The sequence below is a fragment of the Canis aureus genome, chromosome 8 (assembly GCF_053574225.1).
Source record: "Canis aureus isolate CA01 chromosome 8, VMU_Caureus_v.1.0, whole genome shotgun sequence".
Taxonomy (NCBI): Eukaryota; Metazoa; Chordata; class Mammalia; order Carnivora; family Canidae; genus Canis; species Canis aureus.
Genome location: NC_135618.1, coordinates 67,332,570 through 67,356,142, shown reverse-complemented (window position 1 = coordinate 67,356,142; position 23,573 = coordinate 67,332,570). Strand labels below are relative to the sequence as shown.

At 43.8% G+C, this 23,573-nt stretch overlaps 1 protein-coding gene, 1 long non-coding RNA gene and 1 pseudogene across 16 annotated transcripts in view; 1 reads left to right on the top strand and 2 right to left on the bottom strand.

Annotated features, from left to right (window-relative positions):
- Positions 1–189: 189 nt before the first annotated feature.
- Positions 190–14,991, bottom strand: LOC144319554 (uncharacterized). The gene is made up of 3 exons (XR_013385365.1): positions 14,702–14,991; positions 3,351–3,525; positions 190–1,076 (listed from the first exon to the last, which is right to left on the bottom strand). It is a non-coding gene; the product is annotated as an uncharacterized LOC144319554 (long non-coding RNA).
- Positions 2,299–5,207, top strand: LOC144319553 (proline-rich protein 3 pseudogene; annotated as a pseudogene).
- Positions 14,992–15,832: 841 nt separating the features above from the next.
- TRRAP (transformation/transcription domain associated protein) overlaps positions 15,833–23,573 on the bottom strand; it is a 115,402-nt gene continuing 107,661 nt past the window's right edge. For all 15 annotated transcript variants that reach the window (XM_077907794.1, XM_077907803.1, XM_077907802.1 and 12 more), the window contains 3 exons: positions 19,328–19,531; positions 19,048–19,242; positions 15,833–16,981 (listed from right to left, as the gene is read on the bottom strand). In XM_077907794.1, the coding sequence (XP_077763920.1) occupies positions 16,697–16,981; positions 19,048–19,242; positions 19,328–19,531 (684 nt within the window). In that variant the 3' untranslated portion in view covers positions 15,833–16,696. The remainder of the gene's footprint in view (positions 16,982–19,047; positions 19,243–19,327; positions 19,532–23,573) is intronic.

Sequence of the window (23,573 nt, the reverse complement as noted above, 5' to 3'; positions counted from 1 at the left end):
GATGATTTCTGTTTACTTGTTTCTTTCGGGCCATACCTTTGTATGCCTTGTGACTTTTTGTTGAAAACTGGACATTTGAATTTTATAATGTAAATCTGGAAATCAGATTATCCTCTTTCCCCATTATTTTTTCTTTTAAATTGTTGAAGTTATCTCTGATGAGCCTGAGGTGAAAGCTTGAGGTCTTCTCTGGTCTTTCTTGAACCTGTGTCTTTCCATGAACATGAGCATGGCTTTTTAAATTCCCTTGTATACATGGCTGTTTTTTTCCCTTTTTTTTTTTTCTTAACTCACATTTTTCATGGATCAGGACTCCTACCACAACTCAAGTTGGTCCTCTGCTCAGAGTCTCACAGGCTGCAATCAGTGTGTCATATGGCAGCCTCCTGCAGACCAGGCGCCCCCAGCCCTCTTGCCCCCAGGAGGAGCCCTTGGCCCCCAGGATCCCTGTTGTGATCTCAACATCCTGAAGGGCTTCTACCTCACCTCAAGCATTTCACTGCTTGCAGGATGGGTTTGAAATCAAGTTTCCTTGCTCACAGCCAGACCTCAGATTCCTGAACCGTGAACACTGAACATTCCACTGGCTTTTAAGGGGAGAGTAGTACCTTGTGTGAGACCCTCCAGAACCCCTCCCGTAACCCTCCTAGATATTCAAAGCTGGCCAGACCTAATGCAGGAGGGGCCTGCATGGGGGGAGTTTCCTGAGCCCTGCAGGGCAGATGTGGCATCCGGACACAGAATGATGCAGGGAAAGGACAATGCTGGCCACAGCTGGCCGCATGTACCGGCCCCCCACGGCTCATAGGCCATCAGGCAGGGCCAGGGTGATCCAGACTCCAGGAAGCCCCTCTGGCCCCAGGGACCATGTGCACCAGCCCTGGGGGTCATGGGGTCAGATTCCTGCCCAGGGGCTCCCAGGGGACGTTGGGCGAGAGCGCCTCTGTCTTTGTGCCAGGGGAGTACGTGCTCGCCTACCTGTTGACGGCTGCAGTGCTCTATGTCATGCTGGTCATGCTGCCAAGAGGTGACACTTTTGCAGAGGTCCTCGGCCGGGGACCAGCACACACAGATTGCTGTGGGAGATGGTGACAATTAGGGTCATACTTGATTTTTCATCACGAAAAGCCTGATTTGTGCAAACAAGACAAGGAGTCTTCCTGAAGGAAAGGCAGCCCCCTTGAGCAGCTTAGCTTCACACAGAAAGCCCCACCCCCCCTTACTTGAGATTTCATGTCAAGAGTTTCACAAGTCAACTAAGCAAAGAGAAAACTCAATGTGTGGAACAGTTGCGCCAACAGCTGATGGATGAAAGCTCAGTCTTCAAGCGAGTCCTCAGAACACACCCAGCGCCAAGTAACTGCAACCAAATCAGCCTCTAGAAGCCAACAGAGGAATGAAGGGAGGCTTCACAAGTCCCCTTCACAATGCCCTAAATCAGAATTATCATCTCTAGGGAAGCATAAAGCTGTTTTCAGAAGCAGGAGAAAGCTGGAGGAGGAAGGGGGTCAGCGCATGGAATAAAGTGTCAGATGAGCCAAGAGGGCATGTGGGGCGGGAGTCCAGTGCCAGTCCTGATGCAGGGGACACTGGGTATCCCTAGCTGGTCCCACAGCTCAGCTCCAGGAGGACTTGGCCAGCAATACGGGGAGGATGTAATGTGGGGATGTGAACTTGGATGGGACGGCTCTGTCAGGAAGCAGAAAGCCCACAGAAGGTGTGTTGCAAGTTTTGAAGAAACTGACTGATGTGGCTCAGATACTTTAAAAAGTCTTGAGAAAAGAGAACACCAAATGTGTGCTATGGTGTCAGGGAAAGAAAATTAGCTGTGCCCTTACAGGTCCCATTTAAAATCTCCAGAGAATCCTTCAGTGCAATCAGAGAAAAACAGTGATAGATGCATGTACCAAATCATTATACTGTACACCTTGAACTAACACAATGTCATATGTCAACTGTATCTCAAACTGGAAAAAAATAAAATTCATAAACTTCTGTTAAAAAAGTTTGAAAAAAGGGATCCCTGGGTGGCGCAGCGGTTTGGCGCCTGCCTTTGGCCCAGGGCGTGATCCTGGAGACCCAGGATCGAGTCCCACATCGGGCTCTCGGTGCGTGGAGCCTGCTTCTCCCTCTGCCTATGTCTCTGCCCCTCTCTCTCTGTGACTATCATAAATTAAAAAAAAAAAAATTATAAAGTTTGAAAAAATAAAAAAATAAAAATAAAATAAAAATAAGTTGGGGTGCCTCGGTAGCTCTGTTGGTTAAACATCCGACTCTTGGTTTCGGTTCAGGTCATGGTCTCAGGGTCATGAGATTGAATCCCATGTTGGGCTCCACGCTGAACATGGAGTCTGCTTAAGATTCTCTTTCTCCTTCTCTCTCTGCCCCTCACCCTGCTGCTTGTTGTGCTTTAAAAAATAAAAGTTTGAGATCACTTTAAAAATGTTTCGCATTGCCGCAACCACGATGCCCAAACGAAAGAAGCAGAATCAGCAGCAGCCGCCGCCTCCGCAACAGCCCCCACTGCCAGAGCGGGGGGAGACTGGAGACGAGGAGGATGGGAGTCCCATCGGACCACCTAGCCTTCTGGGCCCTCCCCCCATGGCCAATGGAAAGCCTGGTGATCCCAAGTCAGCCCCAAACTGGAATCCACCCACATGTCCACCATCAGTAGAATGGATAAATAAGTTGTTGTGTGTGCATGCAATGGGATACTACACTGCAATGAAAATGAACGAACTCCTGCTACAGGCAACCTGGATGAATCTCACAAACACGGTGTTGAGCGAAAGGAGCCAGACAGAAAAGAATGCAGACTCTCTTCACAGAGGTCCTCCAGGATCAAGGGGACCAATGATTCCACCACTGCTGAGCCTCCCACCTCCTCCCAGGGGCAGAGGCCCAATCTGGGGAGGCCTGGGTCCCAGGTGCGGCCCATATGGTCGTGGCTGGTGGGGGGCCAATACTGAACCTCCTTTTCCTGGACCAGGCCATGGGGGTCCTTCCAGAGGAGGCTTTCACAAAGAGCAGAGAAATCCCCGAAGGCTCAAAAGTTGGTCTCTTATCAAAAATACCTGCCCACCCAAGGATGGCCCCCAAGTTATGGAAGACAAATCCAACCGCCCCGTCTGCCGACACTGCCAAAAAGGGCCACTGTCGATATGAGGACCTCTGTGCCTTCTACCACCCAGGCGTCAATGGACCTCCTCTGTGAGACTGTGCCTTCCCATCCAGGCTGGAAGGAGCCCTCTGACCTAGCGGCCATATATTTCCCTGTGGCCCTGTGACGGCTACTGTGAGGCTGTTCCACCCACCACCCTCAGTCAATGACACCCACCCCCATTTCTCACCTCCCCCATTTGGGGTCCAGAGTTTTGTTTCATCACTGGTGCCCAGCGTGTGGGCTTTCTTCCGATTCAGCCTCCAGAGACTCGCCTTCAGGACCCCACCATTGCTCTCTTCAACTGCCTCCTGGATCCTCTTCCCCTTCGCCGATTGACTGCTCAACAGGAAACTTCTTTGGTGCTGAAAAAAAAAAAAATGTTTCAATATTGATTTACATATGAAAGTTATAGGATCTTCTGGGTTTGAAAAATATTTTTTTGTTGGAGTACAATTGACACACAATGTTACACTAGTTTCAGGTGTACAACACAGGGATTTGACAAGTCTACATGTTATGCTTTGCTCCCCAGAAGCATAGCTGCCGTCTGTCACCATCCCACACTACCATGCCAACACTGACTGTATTCCCTAGGACACACTCCTTCCATAACTGGAATCCCACTCACCTTCAGTCATTCTGCCCACCTCCCCCACTCCCAGCTTCTGGAAAATATTTAAAATAGGCGTGGCGTTTACCTGGTGGGGTTGGTGTAGTCTGGCACATTCTTGCAGCTCTATAGGAATGGGGTTCTTTTTTTTTATTTTATTTTTTTAGATTTTATTTTTTATTTATTCATGAAAGACAGAGAGAGAGGCAGAGACACAGGCAGAGGGAGAAGCAGGCTCCATGCCGGAAGCCCGACGCTGGACTTGATCCCGGGACTCCAGGATTGCACCCTGGGCTGAAGGCAGGCGCTAAACCGCTGAGCCACCCAGGGATCCCCAGGAATGGGGTTCTAATCTCCGAGTCAGAGGGCTCCTTCACCCTGAGAGGTGAAAATCAACTTTACGTGAGCTCATGATCACATAAAGAATAGAATCTGGATGTTAAAAATTTCCCATTTTTCCTTATGATTCTCTTTAAAAAAAAAAGTCACAGAAAGTGAGAGGTAGGAGTCCAGCAGAAACTGAATAGAGATGAAGAAATGTATCATTTCTGGAATGTATTTTCATTCAATCAAGAATTCATTCTCCATGGAAAGAGAAAGGAGAATCTTTCTGAAGCAATTTAAAGGTCAGACACAAATGTGAACAGCTAAAACCTGGTCAGGAGGCCAAAATTCTTCCAGAAACATCAGAAATCCTTAGTGGACTTTCTCAAGGTCAGTTCATTTCCCATGAGAGAAGCACAGTAATTTAGGAAAAGAATGCAGACTTCAGACAAAAGTTACTCAGAAGGAATTAAAAGTTTAAAAAATTAAAAGTTTAACATATACCCCTAATATTTTGGGTGAAGCATCTGGCAGAGGCCCAAGAGGCCCAGCAGGGAAACCAGCCCCCTGAGGAAGAAGGAACAAGGAGCTGTGATGGTACAGGGCCCCAGGCATCCCCCACAGGCTCAGGCCCTCAGGAGAAGAGACCCTCCACTGAGCGTGTCCATCCTCCTGATGGCTGGCAGATGCTTAGACACTCATCTGCCCAGAACCGCTGGCCAAGATGCCAGTCCTCTCCTTGGACTCAGATGTTCCCCAAACCAAGAGGTCCCAGGGACCAAGCCCAGCACCCGTACTTCCCTACATTCAGGAAAATGAGAATGCTGTCCTCCAGGCAGTCTCTCCTCCTGTGGTCTTTGTTGGCTCAACACATACTCCACTACAAGAGAAATGTCTACACCAGAATCCACCTTCATCCACAGTCTGAGGAAGTGATTGCCTTCTAACGATCTAGAACCTTACCTACATAGTTTTATCTTTGCACTAAAGTAACTGAGTTTTTTCTCTTTTAGCTTTATTGCTAAAAATATAAAACATATTTCATATGTTCAGAGATTATATAGTGGTTCTAATTAGAGTCTTGATAAAACTATTCTTAAAATGATTAATAACTGAAGAATATCTGAATATGAATCTTCTAACTTAGATGATTCCATGTCATTCTATTTATGGGTATTGTGAATACAGAATTTTTGTTGTTACTAAGTCTGTTAAAATAATCCATAAATAAAACAATAATTTCTAAGACAATTTTGACAATTTTTCCTCTTTTGGTTTTATTGCTGTTACAATCATTGGGGTTTAATTTATGGTTGTACTTGACATAAAAGTGAATCTCATGAGTAACTATTCCCTTTTTTCCTGAGTCTAGAGAATGTGAGGATGGACAGATTTTGGTTGGTGCCAGGCCCCTCACTATGGGACCTGCCCTACGAGTACTTGAGGATTTCAGAGCTCATTTTTGTGTGTCAAGGGCTGGATTTAGACTGGATTTTAAGACTGATATATTTCTGTAAATGAGTTTTTCTTTTAAAAGATTTTTAATTTACACTTTCGCAAATTATAACTTAATAAAATATAACCTTTAAAGGAAAGGCGTAGATGGTGACGTCAGCCAAGATGCAGGACTAGGAAGCTCTGGGCCCTCATTCCCCACAGACACAGCAAAAAACTAGACTGGCTGAAACAACTTTATGGAAGCTCTAGGAATCAAACATCTACAGCAAGAAAGCAAATGTGCAGTCAAGAAAAAGCTACATTTACAGTGATAGGAAATTTCAAAGTGTTTTCACTTGCCCTTGCCTCCCCCTGCACTCCCTCCCTGGTGTGGCACAGCATGGTTTGGGGGAAGTGGCAGCCAGGTCCCCAGTCTCCTTTTTTACAAACCAGGGAGAGCAAAGCAGCCTATCAGAGGCTGAAGGGCTAGTCTTTGTGTCTCATAACCTGGAGCTCAGTCGAAAGCAGCGCAGCTCAAATCTCAGAATACAGGAAGCTACAAGAAGCAACAGGCATGGCCCATGAAAACTGCAAGAGGACTACGTGAAGACACTGGGGGCAAAAGATTACTGATGGAGGAATATAATAGAATGTCTGAGGCTCGAGAAGACGGGGTAATACTCTCAAGAAAATTAAGACATTTAAAAGCAGCTTTGTAACTGGGGGGGAATTAGAAAGGCATATACATAGGCTCAGGGATGATGCACACCCAGAAAAAGTCTGAGAAGAGCCTCTATATCAGGCCAATCAGCAAAAGTTTTCCTCTGCACAGAAATGGTCTACAAAAACTGGCACATTTTTCAGATGCCCAATTTTCAACAAAAAGATCACAAGGCACAAATAAAACATGCATCATACAAAGGAAAAACACAAATATCCGAAAATAGTTCCTGAACATAGACTTATATAAGACAGAGGTTTAACATAGACTTATAAACATAGGCTTTTGAGACAAAGACTTTAAAACAATTGTCTTAAAAATGCTCAAAGACAAAGTGGAACTCTCTTACACTTTTGGTGGGAATGCAAGCTGGTGTAGCCACTCTGGAGAAGTTTGGAGGTTCCTCAAAAAGTTGAAACTAGAGCTACCCTACAACCCAGCAATTGCACTATAGGTATTTACCCCAAAGATACAAACGTAGTGAAATGAAGGGACACTTGCACCCCAATGTTTATGGCAGCAATGTCCACAATAGCCAGACCACGGAAAGAGCCCAGATGTCCATCGACAGGTGAATGGATAAAGAATATGTGGTATATATACACAATGGAGTATTATTGAATCATCAAAAAAAAAAAATGAAATCTTGCGATTTGCAACAGCATGGGTGGAACTAGAGGGTATTATGCTAAGCAAAATTAGTCAATCAGAGACACAATTATCATATTATTTCACTCGTGGATTTTTTTTCATATGCAGAATTTAAGAAACAAAAGAGGAGCACAGGGAAAAATAAAACAGATGAAATCAGAAAGGGAGACAAATCATAAGAGACTCTTAATCATAGAAAACAAACGGAGGATTGCTGGAGGGGAGGGAAGTGGGGGGATGGGGTAGCTGGGTGATGGGCATTGAGGAGGACATGTGATACAATGAGCACTGGGTGTTCTATAAGACTGATGAATCACTGACCTCTACCTCTGAAACTAATAATAAGCTATATGTTAATTAATTGAATGTAAATAAACAATACAAAAATAAAACAAAAAAAACCCTCCTTCCCCAAATCCTCAAAGATCTAAGGGGGAAAATGGACAAAGAATCAGTGGAAATCAGGAAAATGATTTGTGAATAGAAATTCTGGAGCTGAAAAATCCACTAGCGGTTCCACTGGAAAACTTGAACAGGCAGAAGAAAGATTCAGTGAACTCGGAGACAGGTCATTTGAAATCAGTGAATCAGAGGAGCAGAAAGACAAAGAATGAAGAAAAGTGAAGAAAGGCTAAGAGACTTATAGGATACCATCAGATGGGCCCAAATAGGAATTATGAGAGTCCCAGAAGGAGAGGAGAGAGAGAGAGAGAGAGAGAGAGAGAGAGAGAGAGAGAGAAATAGATTATTTGAAGAAATAATAGCTGAAAACTTCCCAAGTTTGAGGAAAGATGATCATGTATCTATAAATCCAGAAGGCTTAAGAACTCTGAGCAGGATAAACCAAAGAGACCTATACTGAGGCACTTTTAAATTAAACTCTCAAAAGCCAAAGACAAAATCTTTTAAGGTTTCAAGAAAAGGATAACTTATCATGTGCAAGGATCCTCAATAAAATTATCAGCAGACTTCCTAGTAGAAACCTTGGACATTGGAAGGCAGTGGGACAATTAAAGTACTGAAAGAGAAAAAACAAGTTGTCGATCAAGTTTTCTGTATCTAGCAAATCTGTCTTTCAAGAAGAATGAGAAAGAAATTAAAGCTTCCAGAAAAATGAAAGCTGGCAGAATTCATTACCACTAGAAATGCCCTGCAGAGAACAGCTTAAAGGCTGACCTTCATGTTGTAATGAAAGGATACTAGAGAGTAGCTCAAAGCCATAAGAAGGGGAGCCTGGGTGGCTCAGTGATTGAGCATCTGCCTTCAGCTCAGGGCGTGAGCCCAGAGTCCTGGGATTGAGTCCGGCATTGGGCTCCCCATGGGGAGCCTGTTTCTCCCTCTGCCTGTGTCTCTGCCTCTCTCTCGCTCTGTCTGTCATGAATAAATAAATAAAGTTTATTATTTTTACAAAAAAAATAAGAAAATAAAGTTCTCTAGCAAAGGTAAATACATGGACAAATATTATGGCAATTTGGTTTTGTAACCCCGCTTTTAATTTTCTACACGATTTAAGAGGCAAGTGCATAAAATCTATGTTTGTGGATATACCATGTATAGAGATGTAACTTGATACATCAATAACAAATGGAGGACACAGCTCTAAAAAAGTCGTTTTTGTATATGGTTGAAGTTAAATTGGCATCAACTTCACTGAGATTCTTAAATTTTAAGGTATTAAGTGTAATCCCTGTGGTAACACAAAGAAAATATCTGTAGAATATACACAAAAGCAAATGAGAAAGGAACCAAAATTTCCCTACCAAAAAAATCAACCGAACATGAAAGAAGGCAGTAATGGAGGAAATGAGAAAGGAGAAAAGCTTTAAGACATAGAAAACAAATAAAATGGCAAAACTAAGTCCTCTTTAATCAGTAATTAGTTTAAATGCAAATGAATTAGGGGTATCTGGCTGGCTCAGTTGGAAGAGCATGCAGCTCTTTATCTTGGGATCATGAGTTGCAGCCCCATTTTGGGTATAGAGATTACTAAAATGAATAAACTTAAAAAGAAGATATAAATAAACTCCATAATCAAAAGTCATTTATTGGCAGGATGGAAAAAAAACCAGGGTCCATCTGGATGCCATCCATAAGAGACTCACTTTAGATATAAGGACACACATGGCTTGAAAGTGAAAGGATAGACAAAGGTAGTCTGTGCAAACGGTAATGACAGGAGAGCAGAGAGGCAGCTACACTGATGTAAGACAAAACAGACTTTAAGACAGAAACTATTCAAGAGACAGAGAAGGGTATCATATAACAATAAAAAGCCAATTCACCAAGAAGAAAGAAGAATTATAATTATATGGATCAGACATCAGTGCTCCTAAATATATGAAACAATTGTTGACAGAATTAAAGGGAGAAATAGATAGCTCTACAGTAATTGTGGAAGATTTCTAATACTCTAAATAATACAGAGAATAAGTAGACTGAAGATCACTAATGAAAAAGGGGACTTGAACAATACTATAACCAGTTGTACCTAACAGACATATATAGAACACTATCCAATATAACCTTACAAATAGAAAAACCTAAGAAAATACATACCATGCCTGTGGTCTTGGAAAAAAAAAAAAAAAAAGAAAGAAAATACATACCAAAAAACTGTTAGAACTAAAAAACAATGCCATCTTTCTAAGGAGCCTTTTAGGCATTTTTATCAAATCAGTCCCCCATACAAAGGAACAATATGATTCCTGTTAAGAAAGTGTGGTTTAAAAAGAAAGAAAGAGAAAGAAAGAAAAGAAAGAAAAGAAAAGAAAAGAAAAGAAAAGAAAAGAAAAGAAAAGAAAAGAAAAGAAAAGAAAGAAAGAAAGAAAGAAGAAAAAGAAAGAAAGAAAGAAAGAAAGAAAGAAAGAAAGAAAGAAAGAAAGAAAGAAAGAAAGAAAGAAAGAAAGAAAGAAAGAAAGAAAGTGTGGTTTAGGGGTGCCTGGCTGGCTCAGTCGATGAAGCATGTAACTCTTGATCTCTGGGTCATGAGTCTAAGCCTCACACTGGGTATAGAGATTATTTAACTTACATATACATAAAGAAAATATAGCCTAGTGTAAAAATAATACTGTGTTGTGAGGTTAACATAGATAGAAATAAAAAGTATGACATCAATGGCACAAAGGATGGGAGGAGAGAAATATAAGTTTACTGTTGTAGGATCCTGACATAAGTGAAGTGGCATATTATTTGACCATAGACTATGATATGGTCAAGATGAATACAGTAACTCTAGATAATTCACTAAAAATAATGCATGTTATCCAGAAATACATAAAAATTGTACCACTACACATTCATGCGGTGTAGGAATCAAAATAGTCCTGAATTATATTTGGTGTTAGTTTAAGATTTTTCATCTATTATCTATGCATGATGTAGGTCCATGCTTTTTTTTTTTTAGCCTTGTCATTAAATTTTGGAGTTAAAAATAAGCTAAAGATTAAGAAACATCTTACACTCTTATACAGAATCCCATATAATTATGACTTGTTTAGTATTTCCCAAACTCTTCTGTTTTACAGACCAGTAAAATATACTGACCAGAATCAGGAGACTCGTATATAGTTATTGATTTTTTAGTTTGTCAAAGATAACATTAGAGAAATTAATAACAATCACCCATATCACTAGCATTTCATTTCATAAGGACATTTTTAAAAGATTTTATTTATTTAGGGGCACCTGGGTGGCTCAGTGGTTGAGCATCTGCCTTCGGCTCAGGGCATGATCTCGCATCTCCCTCTGCCTATGTCTCCGCCCCTCTCTTTGTATATTTATTCATGAGAGATACAGAGAGAGGCGGAGACATAGGCAGAGGGACAAGCAGTCTCTCTGCAGGGAACCCAATGCGGGACTCGATCCCAGGACCCTAGGATCATGACCTGAGCCAAAGGCAGATGCTCAACCACTGAGCCACCCGGGTGCCCCTAATAAGGACATTCTAAAAGAAAAGCTTTTCATGGTAGAGGACTATCATTGATTGTCCTTTATGAACCTCACTTTGGTACATTGATTTTTCTCACTTTTCTTCTGATGAGCCAAAATTTCCATACCAGCTCACAGGTTCATAATCCAGAGTCTGTTCCCCCTGCTTTTCCCTCTATTCTCCTCACCTCCCCACCATTAGCTGGTTCATTAACCAGGAGTGGCCCAAGTGTCCATTAAAATACTCATTTCCCCTCCTAAGGACCCCCACCACCTCTACAGCAAGGTAGCTGTCTTCCTCCATGCTTCTTGAGCTCCACCATTTCCTTGAGACCCAACTCTCATCTTTTACCTCCCATGATCTCCTTTTTAAGTAAAGTTTTTCAGAGAAACTTTAGTCAGTTCTTATTTTCTTTCCCTTCAAGAAACTAAAGCCTCCTAACTTTTCAGACTTCTGACTGCATGTGTCCAACAACTAAAATGGTTTTCCCCCTAGGAAAATTTATGCCAACACTGTCTTAAAAGAAAGATCTTTTGTTCCTGATAAAAACAAACAAAAAGCCTGTCAGAACTAAAAAAATGAATTCAGTGAAGCTACAGGATACAAAGTCAACACACAAAAATCAGTTGTGTTTCTATAGGTGAATGAGCAACCCAAAGATGAAATTAAGAAAATGATTCCAGGGACGCCTGGGTGGCTCAGTGGTTTCAGCATCTGCCTTTTTGGCTCAGGGCACAATCCTGGAGTCCTGGGATCAAGTCTTGCATTGGGCTCCCTGCATGGAGCCTGCTTCTCCCTCTGCCTGTGTCTCTGCCTCTCTCTCTCTCTCTGTGTCTCTCATGAAAAAATAAACAAAATATTAAGAAAAAAGAAAATAATTCCATTTGTAGCAGCATCTAAAAGAATAAAACAGGAATAAACCAAGAAAATGAAACACACACTCAAAACTATAAAAATTATAAAATGAGAAGTTGAAGAGGACACAAAAATCAATGGAAGGACATTCTGGGTTCACGGACTGGGAGACTTAACATTGCTAGGATGTCTTTACTGTCCAAAATGATTTACAGATTCAATGTAACTCCTATAGAAATCTAACACCAGGCGGTGCTTTCGGCAGTCCTGCGGATCTGTCTCTTGCTTCAACAGTGTTTGGATGAACAGACCCAGGGACGCCCCTTCTACCAGCCAACGGCCACCCTCCAACCTTTTTTCCAGTCGCAACCTTCGGAGCCATCTTCCTGGCCATCTTCTGCCACCGGCAGTGAACACCCAAGTTTGAATTTAATTCCTTGTCTGGAATCAACCATGAGCTCCCGGATTCGTCAGAATTATTCTACCGAGGTGGAGGCCGCCGTCAACTGCCTGGTCAACATGCACCTGCGGACCTCCTACACCTACCTCTCTCTGGGCTTCTATTTTGACCGTGACGATGTGGCTCTGGAGGGTGGGGGCCACTTCTTCCGCGAGTTGGAGAAGTGCGAGGGCGCTGAGCGTTTCTTGAAGATGCAAAACCAGCGCGGCGGCTGCGCCCTCTTCCAGGACGTGCAGAAACCATCCCAAGATGAGTGGGGGAAGACCCTGGATGCCATGGAAGCCGCCCTGCTTCTGGAGAAGAACCTGAACCAGGCCCTTCTGGATCTGCATGCCCTGGGTTCTGCCCGCGCGGATCCCCATCTCTGTGACTTCCTGGAGAACCACTTCCTAGATGAGGTAAAACTCATCAAGAAGATGGGCGACCACCTGACTAACCTCCGCAGGCTGGCCACCCCCCAGGCTGGGCTGGGTGAATATCTTTTCGAAAGGCTCACTCTCAAGCACGACTAGGAGCCTCTGGAGACCAGCAGTCTTTGAGGGGCTCCTCTGGCATCCCCCAGTGCCAGGGCTTGTGCCTGAACCTTTTCCCATGCAGCCATGAGGCAGCTTTTTAACCACCCTGGAGCCCTTTCTCAAAACGTGGACCAAATGGAGACAATAAAGCTTTTTGCAGAAAAAAAAAAAAAAAAGAAAAAAAGAAATCAAACACCACTTCTGCAAAACAAGAAAAATCCACCCTAAAATTCATATGGAATCTCAGGGACCCCCAACTAGCCAAAAGAATCTTGAAAAAAGAACAGTGTTGGAAGTCTCACACTTCCTCACTTCCAAACATACAACAAAGCTAAGTAATAAACAGCTTGGTACTGACATAATGACATATATAGGTGACACATGACTGGCTCAGTTGGAAAAGCATGTGACTCAATCTCAGGGTCCTAAGTTCGAGCCCCACACTGAGTGTAGAGATTACTAAAATAAATACTTAGAAAATAAAAGGACAGACATACAGACCAATGTAATAGAACAGAGAACCCATAAATAAATCAATCCCCTCATATATGGTTAAATTGACTATTCTGTGGAGGGTGGCACTTGGAAACAAATGGCACTTGAAAAACTGGTATCTATAGGCCAAAGAAAGAGATAGAACCCCTACTTTATGGGCCAAAGATTTAAATGTAAGAATAAAACTATAGGGGATCCCTGGGTGACTCAGTGGTTTGGCACCTGCCTTCAGCCCAGGGCATGACCCTGGGGTTCTGGGATCGAGTCCCACGTCAGGCTCCCTGCATGGAGCCTGCTTCTCCCTCTGCCTGTGTCTCTGCCTCTCTCTCTCTTTATGTCTCTCATGAATAAATAAAATCTTTAGAAAAAAAAATGAAACTATAAAAGTCTTAGAAAAAATGGGAAAAGTTTCATGACATTGGGTTTGGCAATGATTCCTTGGATATGGCAACAAAGAGCATGGGCAACAAAAGAAAACTATAAAAATCGAACTATATCAAAATTTAAAACTTATGCACTGTCATAGGGGCATAAGGGGCACTGTCAACAGAATGGGAGAGTAGGCCACAAAATGGGAGAGAATGTGTAAATAATAAACCTAGTAAGAGGTTAGGAACCACAATATATAAAGAACTCCTACAATTAAAAAACAAAACAAAAAACAAAACAGTCCAATTAAAGAAACAGACAAAAGATTTGAATAGATGTTTCTCCAAAGAAGTTACATAAATGGTCAGCAAATTCATCAAAAGATGCTCAAAGTCACTAAACACAAGGGAAATGTAAACCAAAAGCCCAATAAGATGGACGTTACCCTACTACACCCATTAGAATGGTTGTTACAAGAATAAAAGGAAATAAACATTGGCAAGGATGGGGAGAAATTGAAACCTGTGTACACCACTGGTCGGGGCATAAAATGAGGCAATTGCTAAGGAAAACTGCACGGCAGTCCTTAGAAAGTTAAAAACAGAATTACCATATGATCCAGCAACTCTACTTCTGTGCATATTCCCCGAAGAACTGAGCACTGGGAGTCCCACAGATACTTGCACCCTCGTGTTCACGCAGCATTATTTACCATATCCAAAAACCATCCATTGATGGATGAAAAGACAAGATGTGGTATATACACATATACCTGTGATGCAGTATGATTCAGCTTTAAAAAAGCAGCAACTGCTTTCACATGCTACACCACAGGCACACCTAGAGGACGGATGCTGAGGGAAGCAAGCCAAGCACAAAAGAACAAATACCATATGGTTCTACTTAAAGGAAATTCTTAGAGGAGACAAATCCATGAGACAGAATGTATAAGGGTAGGTGCTGGGGACGGGGGGTTGTGTTTAATGGATGCAGAGTTTCAGTTTGGGAAGACGAATAAAGTTCTGCAGAAGGATGGTGGTGGGGGTGGGGGTCACATAACTATGTGAATGTGCTTAATGCCACTGAACTGGACACTTAAAAATGGTTATAATGGTGAATCTTATGTATCTTTTCTCATAATAAAAAAAACGTGTTTAATAAAACAGTACCTACCTTGCAGTGGTGCTTGGAGAATCCCCATAAACAGACCCGTTCTCTGGCCTCCTGAGTCCAGGTCCCTGACCTTTCCACTTATGGATGGATGGAGAGCAGAAGGTGCTGGAACTCCACGGAGGAACACTCTCTGCCCTCACTGTTCAAGGGCTGGTTTTCCTAGAAACCTGGAGGTGGGGGGATGGGCGCCAAGGGCATGGTTTGAATGAAGCTGGCTCAGAACCTGGGGCCCTCAGTACACTGACTTCCCTCCTCCAAATGCTGACCACGCCTGTCAGCACCACCACATTCCACAGCTGAACCTTCAGGAGCTGCTCTTCTCTGAGCTGGAAACCCCTCCTCTGTGGAGGGCCACCCACTTAGGGATCAGGGACCCTCCACCTGAGGACCAGTGACCCGTGTAACAGCCCCATCTTGCGGCCACCCACTGCCAATGACCCTGGATCCCAGGTACAGACCAGCACCCTCATGGTCACCTTCGCTTATTCCGGCCCCTCTGGTTTTGCCCCTTGGACTGGATTTTGCAGTGACACTGCAGGAAACCTGCCGCAAGCTTCCCCCATGCTGGCCTGGGGCGTCGGTGGAGGAGAGGTCTGTAGGCAAGGCCTGGGAAGGGCTGCATCCTGGCCCGGAGTTGTGTGAAAGCCGTCTGCCTCTCAGCAAAGCGCTTCCCAATGGAGGAGTCCTTTTAAATTCAGAATCATAATTTTACAATGCAAGCCGCAAGCCCTGTCCCTCAGGCCGTTTTTCCGGATCTTATCCTCAGACACCACCCCCCTCCAGGTCCTCCGGGGCAGGCTCTTCTGCCTCGTGGGCGCCACCCACAGGATGGAGGAGGCCAAGCGCCTGCCCACCTGCCCCTCTGTACACACATCACAGGCAGCAGCCCTGAGGTGGGGAAACCAAGCCAAAGGGACCAGATTCCTGGGCATGTTTCACCCTGTCAGTCAGGACCCGCCTTCCTTGTCACCATCACAGAAGACCCCGAAGTTATGAGCTGAGACTGCTCTCAGGCGTCACCAGAAAGCCACCCTGAAGCCTGGCCTGTGCTGGCCCCAAGGCTCAGTCCCTGAGGGGCTGAGGGAACACCTCACAGAAACAAGCATTTCCACACACATAAGAGGCGACACATCCTTTTATAAAATATTTATTCTAAAAAAAAAAAAATCACACTGTACAAATTTTAGAACATTCTCAATGCTCATATTTATAAAAATGTGAACATTAACAGACTGGAGTGAATGGACAAACCTTTGTTGCTGTTTCTTTTTAAATTATGAAGGAAAAAAGTGTTTTTCCAGGTACAATGATAGTAAATGTCTAGAAGGTGCCCAAGAAACCAGCCGATGAAAAGCGTAAGATTCACCTGCCAGCTCCCAGAGCTCGTGTGCTCCCAATGGAATCTGAATCCAAACGTGTAGGAATGGTGTTCCCACAGGGCAGAGGGGGCCTTGCTGACCCACATCAGCCACTTAGTGAGATCCCACAGCCGCGGACATACAGCATCAAAGTTTGTGCTCAGAGAAAAACCAGCACGATTTGTTCATAATTTCCTGTTTCTCTAACAGAGTAGGTTTTCTGTACAATTGTTACAAAGGTCTGTACAAAAGCGCAAAGCTCCTGTGAGGTGTTACTTCAGAGTTAAAAACGGACAGAACTGTCTTCTACAGTCCAATCTGTACATTCACACCGAGGAACACAGTAAAAAATAATTCACAAAGACATCCCCAACTGGGGAATCCTGGTTTCGTAAAAGGAATTGTAAATTTCAGACGTTTTCACCCTGTCCTTGCTAATGGCCTGGCCCCTGTTCCAGGTGGGGCAGCTCTCCCAAAACTGTTTCCCCTTTGTCGCACACATGCTATTGGGGGTGACCACAGCCCAGTGACGCTGCAGGCTGCAGTGAGTGCAGCAGACAGGTGGGAAGAGCTAAACAGCCAGTGGGCATGGAGCCCAGAGGTGCTTCACGTTCTGGGGTGGCGGAAGCAGGCAAGCTCACAGCCATGGGTGCCAGGCAGGGTCCATGCGGCACAGGTTGTCCAGGCTGTTGGCGGCGGCCACCAGGGTGTTCACTTTGCTCTCCCCACCTTCAAACTGGGCCAAGTTGTGCAGGCGGGTCATGATGGCAGTCACTGCTTTCTGCACGAGGGAGACCAGCTGCTGGCTGTCCATGTTCTCAGGCTGCCCGGCGGCAGAGAGGGGAGAGGAGGTATCTTCCTGTGTTTTTTTGTGCCAAGCAATGATCTCATCCCGAAGCACCGTTTTCAAGATGCCATCCACCTGCATGGAGAAGGAAAAGGTGCTGGGTTAACCAGGAGCAACCTGGAGGGGCAACTTCCTAACGAGGTGGGGCCCAACAATGGTGAGCCATAGCACCCAGGGCTGGGGCGGATGCCTCGTCGATGCACCAGGGAAGGCATCTGGGGTCAAGCACTGGCCAAAGGCAAAGCATTCTGCTCTGAGTCAGGGCACATGTATCCAATGGCACCTGTTGCTGTCACACTGCTTCCTGGTGCCAGTTGTCTGTTTCACCCCACACATCTGAGTACCTGTTGAGGGCCTGTTCTGGCACTGCAGCCAAGAGCGAACAAAGCAGAAACACCAACAGCCCTTGCCCTTATGGGGCTTTGGTCCTAACAGAGAAATGCCTGACATGCCCTTGATGAAGGGCATGGTGCAGAAAACAGCAAGTGAGGCAGGCTCAGAGGGGGTTCTCAGGGAAGCTGGTGACAAGGTCACATTTGGGCTAAAACAGGAAGGAATCACAAGGACACATGGTATGTGGGTGTCATACGGTATGGGTCTCAGGCCAAGGAAAACCACCCCAGGCCTCTTTGCGGACACAGTACAGACTCTGGGTTCTAGCCCCAGCTCCAATACTCTTTGTCTGGGTGACCTTGGGAGAGTTACTTAGCCCCCCGTACCTTAGTTTCTCCATATACAGGGCATAACAATAGAGCCTCCCAAATGTGTTTTTAGAAGAGATTCCCATACAAAATGGTCTACATTTTAGTGAATTAGGCATTCTTTACATTTAGGCTGTTAAGAAATCTGGTCCAGAGTTTGGAGAAAACCCACTTCCTTCCCAACTACACTGCACTGTCTATACAAAGAGCAATGCACGGCGTTACTCCAAGCTGTAACAGGCCTCTGAAATATGGAGAGCCTCCTTCATTCTTTAAAGTTTTCAAATAAATGCCATTCTAAGGCTGCCTGATGATTGTTTCCAGAAGTATAACATTCCTATCTCTGTGAGAACGTTCTATTTAAAGCCTTACACCCCAAATAAGTGACCGTGAACTTGCTGCATCAGAGCACAGACTGCTCACTCACAGAGAAATCTCAAGGCTATTTTTACTCATGTTCATACTCATGCTTTCCTCAGAAAGCACTCCACAGAGGGACACGTGCAACTGAGCACTGAAGAGCACAAGAAATATGTAATGTAAAGTCTGTGTTCACAGTTAAGCATTTAGCTAATAATTTTAAAACTGTTCTGACCATTTTTGGAAAGCAACTGGTATGTGAAGGCCTCTCAAGACACAAACTGCTTGTCTGTGGGTAAAAAAGAAAAAAAAAAAAAAAGGTACAAGTGGTCTCTTAAGTTAAAAGAAAAATAACTTGGTTTAGTCCCCAGTTGTGAGGAGAGATTACTCTAGTGGTGAAGACAGGCTCGGAGTCAGTGTGAAATGGATTTGAATCCCGGTCTGCCCTCCTTCCCTGTATCACTGCCCGAAGAAGGCAGAGGTGGCCACCTTGTCACCATGACAGAGTTGTCCCACAGCTTCCTGTGGCCAAGGGCATCCATCTCATCTTCCACTGTTGGGACCTCAGGGTGTGCCTTACACGTCACTGTAACCACAGTGCTAGTAAGAAAGGTGCTATCCTGCAGACAATACTTCCACCTTTTTTTTTTTTTTTTTTAAGATTTTATTTTTAAGTAATTTCTACATCCAGTGTGTGGCTCGAACTCACCACCTGGAGATGAAGGGTCATGTGGCTCTACTGACTGAACCAGCCAGGTGCCACTCTTCTGCCCTTTTATAGCCGAAAGATTTACATAAAAGCAAAATGGAAAGCAGCTACAAAACCAAGTAAACAAACCCGATGAGCAACAGTAATAGTTGGGAAAATGGTCCAACAGAGGCTTCCAATTCCTTTTTGTAAAGCTGCTTCAACATCCTAAATGCGTTAGCAAAAATTTCAAAATGCTTTTTCCCAAATGAAGAAATTTGAATTGTTCAGCAACAAGTAGCTTTCTCTCTCCTTACTAGCAGACCACCAGCCCGCGAGGCCGCGCAGTGTCTAAGTAACGCTGTGTGTGCTGCGCAGTCATTGTGGCCTACCTTGAAGTTGGGCTGGGCAAAGCACCGGGCGACGGCGATCATGGAGGCTGTCAACGGGCCGGAGACGCCAATAGTGGTCAGAAATTCAGAAATGTTGGGTGTGAGGCGGAAAGGGACAGGACGGTTGGCATCTAAGTCTCCAGTTGCATCATTTATATCAAACCGAAAGTAGGCCACATTCAGTTTGCCGGTGTCCTAAACATGAGGAGATGTTCTCAGAACTTAACCAGCACAATGCAGAAGTCTGAAGGAGAGGCTTTGCCTGTTCACACCAAATTACCTGAGCAATCTGTAACATCTCGGGGTTGAGTCTATTTAAATGCAAGACGAATTCTGCAAAGCCAATCAGGGCAAGTTGGATGGTGAACATCTTCCGGAACGTCCAGTAGTCTGTGGCATTGGGGAACGTATGCAGAGCCCACTCTTTTAGCATGCTGCGTGGCACCATGTTACTCTGAACTTCTTTGAGGATGTCTCTAAGGACCTGAAATGATATATCACTCCACGATAGCTTCCTTTTAATTCACTTGTTTTCTTCTTTTCAAAGGAAAATTTTCCCTTTAGGGCTCACGTTTTTTTGTTTTGTTTTCTTAAAGATTTTATTTATTTATTCATGAGAGACCAGAGAGAGAGAGAGAGGCAGAGACACAGGCAGAGGGACAAGCAGGCTCCATGCAGAGAACCCAATGTGGGACTCGATCCCGGGACTCCAGGATCACACCCTGAGCTGAAGGCAGATGCTCAACCACTGAGCCACCCAGGCCATCCCCAGGGCTCATGTTGTATGCTTTAAGGAACGACAGAGCCATCCGAATAAGAGCCTTAGCTGCATGATATGTGATATTTGTCTTACCAAGAATTTACATAAATCCAAATACCATAATTTGTTAACTACAAAATATACTAGACCAGTTAACAAAAAGAACTGGATACCAACTCTTCTTAGCTAAGACTATTAAAAACAACAGTTTTATAAACTGAAGGAGCTAGTTTCTCACAGCAGATATATTACATAACACTTTTACACAATTCTGTGCTAGGAGACTTGTAAACCTATTTCAAACACTGTAAACTCAGAGACAGTCTCAATAAAAAGTTTACAGAGTTAATTTAGTTCTTGTTAGACCAAATGATAAAGGCACAAGGTCTATTCTTGCTTAAGTCCTACCCATGGGCTCTGAGTAGCCAGTAGAATGCAGGCCCTAAGCAACCAAGAACCACATAGACCGTCAAGAACAGTAGTACAAATTATAAAAATAAACTTTAAAAAATTTTATATGAACTTTGGAAATTTTTAAATTCTGGAAATTAAAGGCTTACAACAATCTGAATAGCTTTTACTCAAGAAAAAAAGCTGAATTTTAGTGACAGTGTGCTCTGTAGCAGTTTAATTATACTATTCCCATCCCTTTTAACCCACCTCCACAATGGCCTTGAAAACCAACAGCTTTGCAATCATGGCAGCTATATGGAAACCAGCAGCCTAACAGCCACTGGAATGAGTGAATGGGTTCAGTGAGCCCCGCCCCCCCAAGCCTCATCTCCAGAGAATTATCACTAGTCATCTTATCTAAGAGCTTCTTGAAAAAAGTCCCATTCATTGGGCTTGTCTCTGAACTCAGAATTCAGTCAGTGAGGAGCATCCTACTTCAACTGAAGGGCATTTGCTGAAAGCAATCAGTGACAACCATTTAATGCTGCAGATGCCTGAGGCAGTGATATCAGCTAGAGCACAAAAGATAACAGCAAACAAAAGGAAGAACTAGGGAATGAGATGACCACAAGAGGCTTGGAAAAGCTTTAATATATTCCTAAGAATCTGGAAGACCACTTGTATGCTCATGAGAAAGCCTCAGAAGGCCCTCAGAAAGCCCCATGCTCTCACATCTGGTTGACCCTGAGATTCTATAAACAGGAAGGCAGAGTTGGGCATGTTGAAGACACCCCCTCCCCATACACACACACAGCCCTTAAAAAGGGGAAAGATTTATTGCTTCAAGGCATTTAAGAAATCTCTTCCAAATCACTAGCTAGCTGAACAGAGATTTCAATGGCTGCATATGACAAAAACATAGACTTTACAAATTAGTCCAGGAAAGTTACTAAGCAAACCGCAGCAATAACAACAAGCCTTGGGGAAAAGGATCTGATTTCTAGGGTTGCCACGTATAATTAAAAATATTCAGTTTTCAACAAAAAATCATGAGAAAAGGAACAGGAAAACATAGCCAATATACAGGAAATAAAGTGAAGTCACTTGCATCCAGAACATACAAAGAATTCTTAGAATCAGTAACAGAAAAACAAGTCATATAATTTAAAAATGAGCAAAGGACTTGAATGATAGTTCTCCAAAGAAAATATGTAAACAGCCAGTTAGCATATGAAAAACTGCTCAATATCACTTGTTATCACCCAAAATGAATGGACTATAACCAAAAATAATAATAACTATTGGCAAGAATACAGAGAAAAGAGAACCTTTATACACTGCAATCACCTGGGAAAGAGTTTGGCAGTTCATGTAATGTTAAACATAAAACTTACCATGTGACCCATCAATTCTACTCCTAGGTATATGTTGAAGAGAAATGAAAACATACACCCATACAGAAACATATACATGAATGTTTACAGTCATTGGCACTGGTCATAAGTCAAAAAGTATAAATAATCCAAAAGTCCAACAACTGACAAACAGATAAATTAAATGTGGTACAGTCACACAAAGGAATATTGTTAAGCAATAAAAAAGGAACAAACTACTGATACATGCTACAAAATGGATAAACGACAAAAACGTTACGCTAAATGAAAGCTAGCCACAAAAGAGCACATGGTATGATTCTTTTCATATAACGAATAAGCATATTCGGAAGGCTGGAAGATTCATGTTTGCCAATGTCGGGGGCGCAGAGAGGAAAAGGGTATGAAGCTTCTTTTTGGGGTGAAGTGTTTTATTTAACTTTTTTTAAAGTAAGCTCCATGTCCAATGTGGGGCTTGAACTCATGACCCTGGGATCAAGAGTTGCATGCTCTACTGACTGAGCCAGTCAGGTGCCCCTGGGGTGATGGAATGTTTTATAGACAGTGGTGATGACTGCATAGCTCTGTGAATATGCTGAAAACACTGAACTGTACATGTTATTTTATTGTATTCTGGGGGAAGGGGTGGAGAAGGAGAGAGAGAATCTTAAACAGGCTGAATGCCCAGCATGGAGCTCAATGTAAGGCTTGATCTCTCAACTCTAAGATCATGACCTGAGCTGAAATCAAGAGTTGGATGCTTAACTAAATGAGCCAATTCAGAGTACCTGTGAATTGTATATTTATTTTTTAAAGGAATTTTGGTAGTTTTTAGGTTTTTTTTTTTAAAGATATTATTTATTTATTCATGAGAGAGAGAGAGGCAGAGACACAGGCAGAGGGAGAAGCAGGCTCCTCACAGGGAGCCCAATGTGAGACTCAATCCTGGGACCCTGGAATCATGTCCTGAGACGAAGGCAGACACTCAAACATTGAGCCACCCACGCATCCTTGAATTGTACGTTTTAAAGGGTGAATTTTCTGCCAAGTAAATGATATCTCAATAAAGGTATTTTAAAAAGCAAAGGATGAAGAAACAGAGTTATTTAGCAAGAAAACAAGCTAGGGTGCAAAGAGTAAGAAAACGCTATGACACTAAACGGTTATGTACTGTTGTCAGCATCTTTAGCTGGCCCAGCAGGTCCCCATGTGGTCTCTAAGCATGGCCAACCATTACCTTCATTAGTCACACAGCTAATTATAAAACACTAAGACATCTTCACACAAGCAAATATTTGCACATGGAAATCATCAATTTCTACACTGTTAAAGGCAAATGTAGCCTTCAGAATATAATCCATTCATCTCCCACAAACCCTCAGAATGGTCCTTGGTCCACAGAGTGACCAGGCAGTGGCCTGTGGCCTGATGAAACCCTGATACCAGTTCCCAAGGCAGGCTACAAGCTGTGTCTACAGAGGCGAATCAGAGCAGAGGAAGGATTCCACTCAGTTTGCTTGCACAAGGGTAGGAGGCTGCACCAGACCTCAAGGCCTGGACTGTCTCAGGCCCTGCCTGCCCTGAGCACTGCCTAGGTGGGTGAGGTGAGTACCCTGTGGGCTCCACATACTTACTAGCTAGCCACTAGCTCCACATACTTACTCCACACAAATACTTACATGAGGATCTCCCAGTGTTTTATAAAGGACTGTGACTAATGAAGGTAATGGTCCAGCTTAGAGACCATGTGGGGTCCTGCTGGGCAGCCAGACCTGGAAGGATGGAGGCCAGGTGACAGCTTCCAGCTCCATGCTATCTCTCCCAGAAACTATGAAGCCCTCTCAGGAGGCACAGGAAGGAACACAGTGGTGTCTGGGGAGCAGGCCAAGAAAGCTGCCTCTTGGTGACCCACACAATCCCATACAAAATCTCCTCATTCAGACTCCACACCTCTCCTACTTTCTACCAAGGTAGGAATCTGCAGGCAGAGAGAGCCCTTC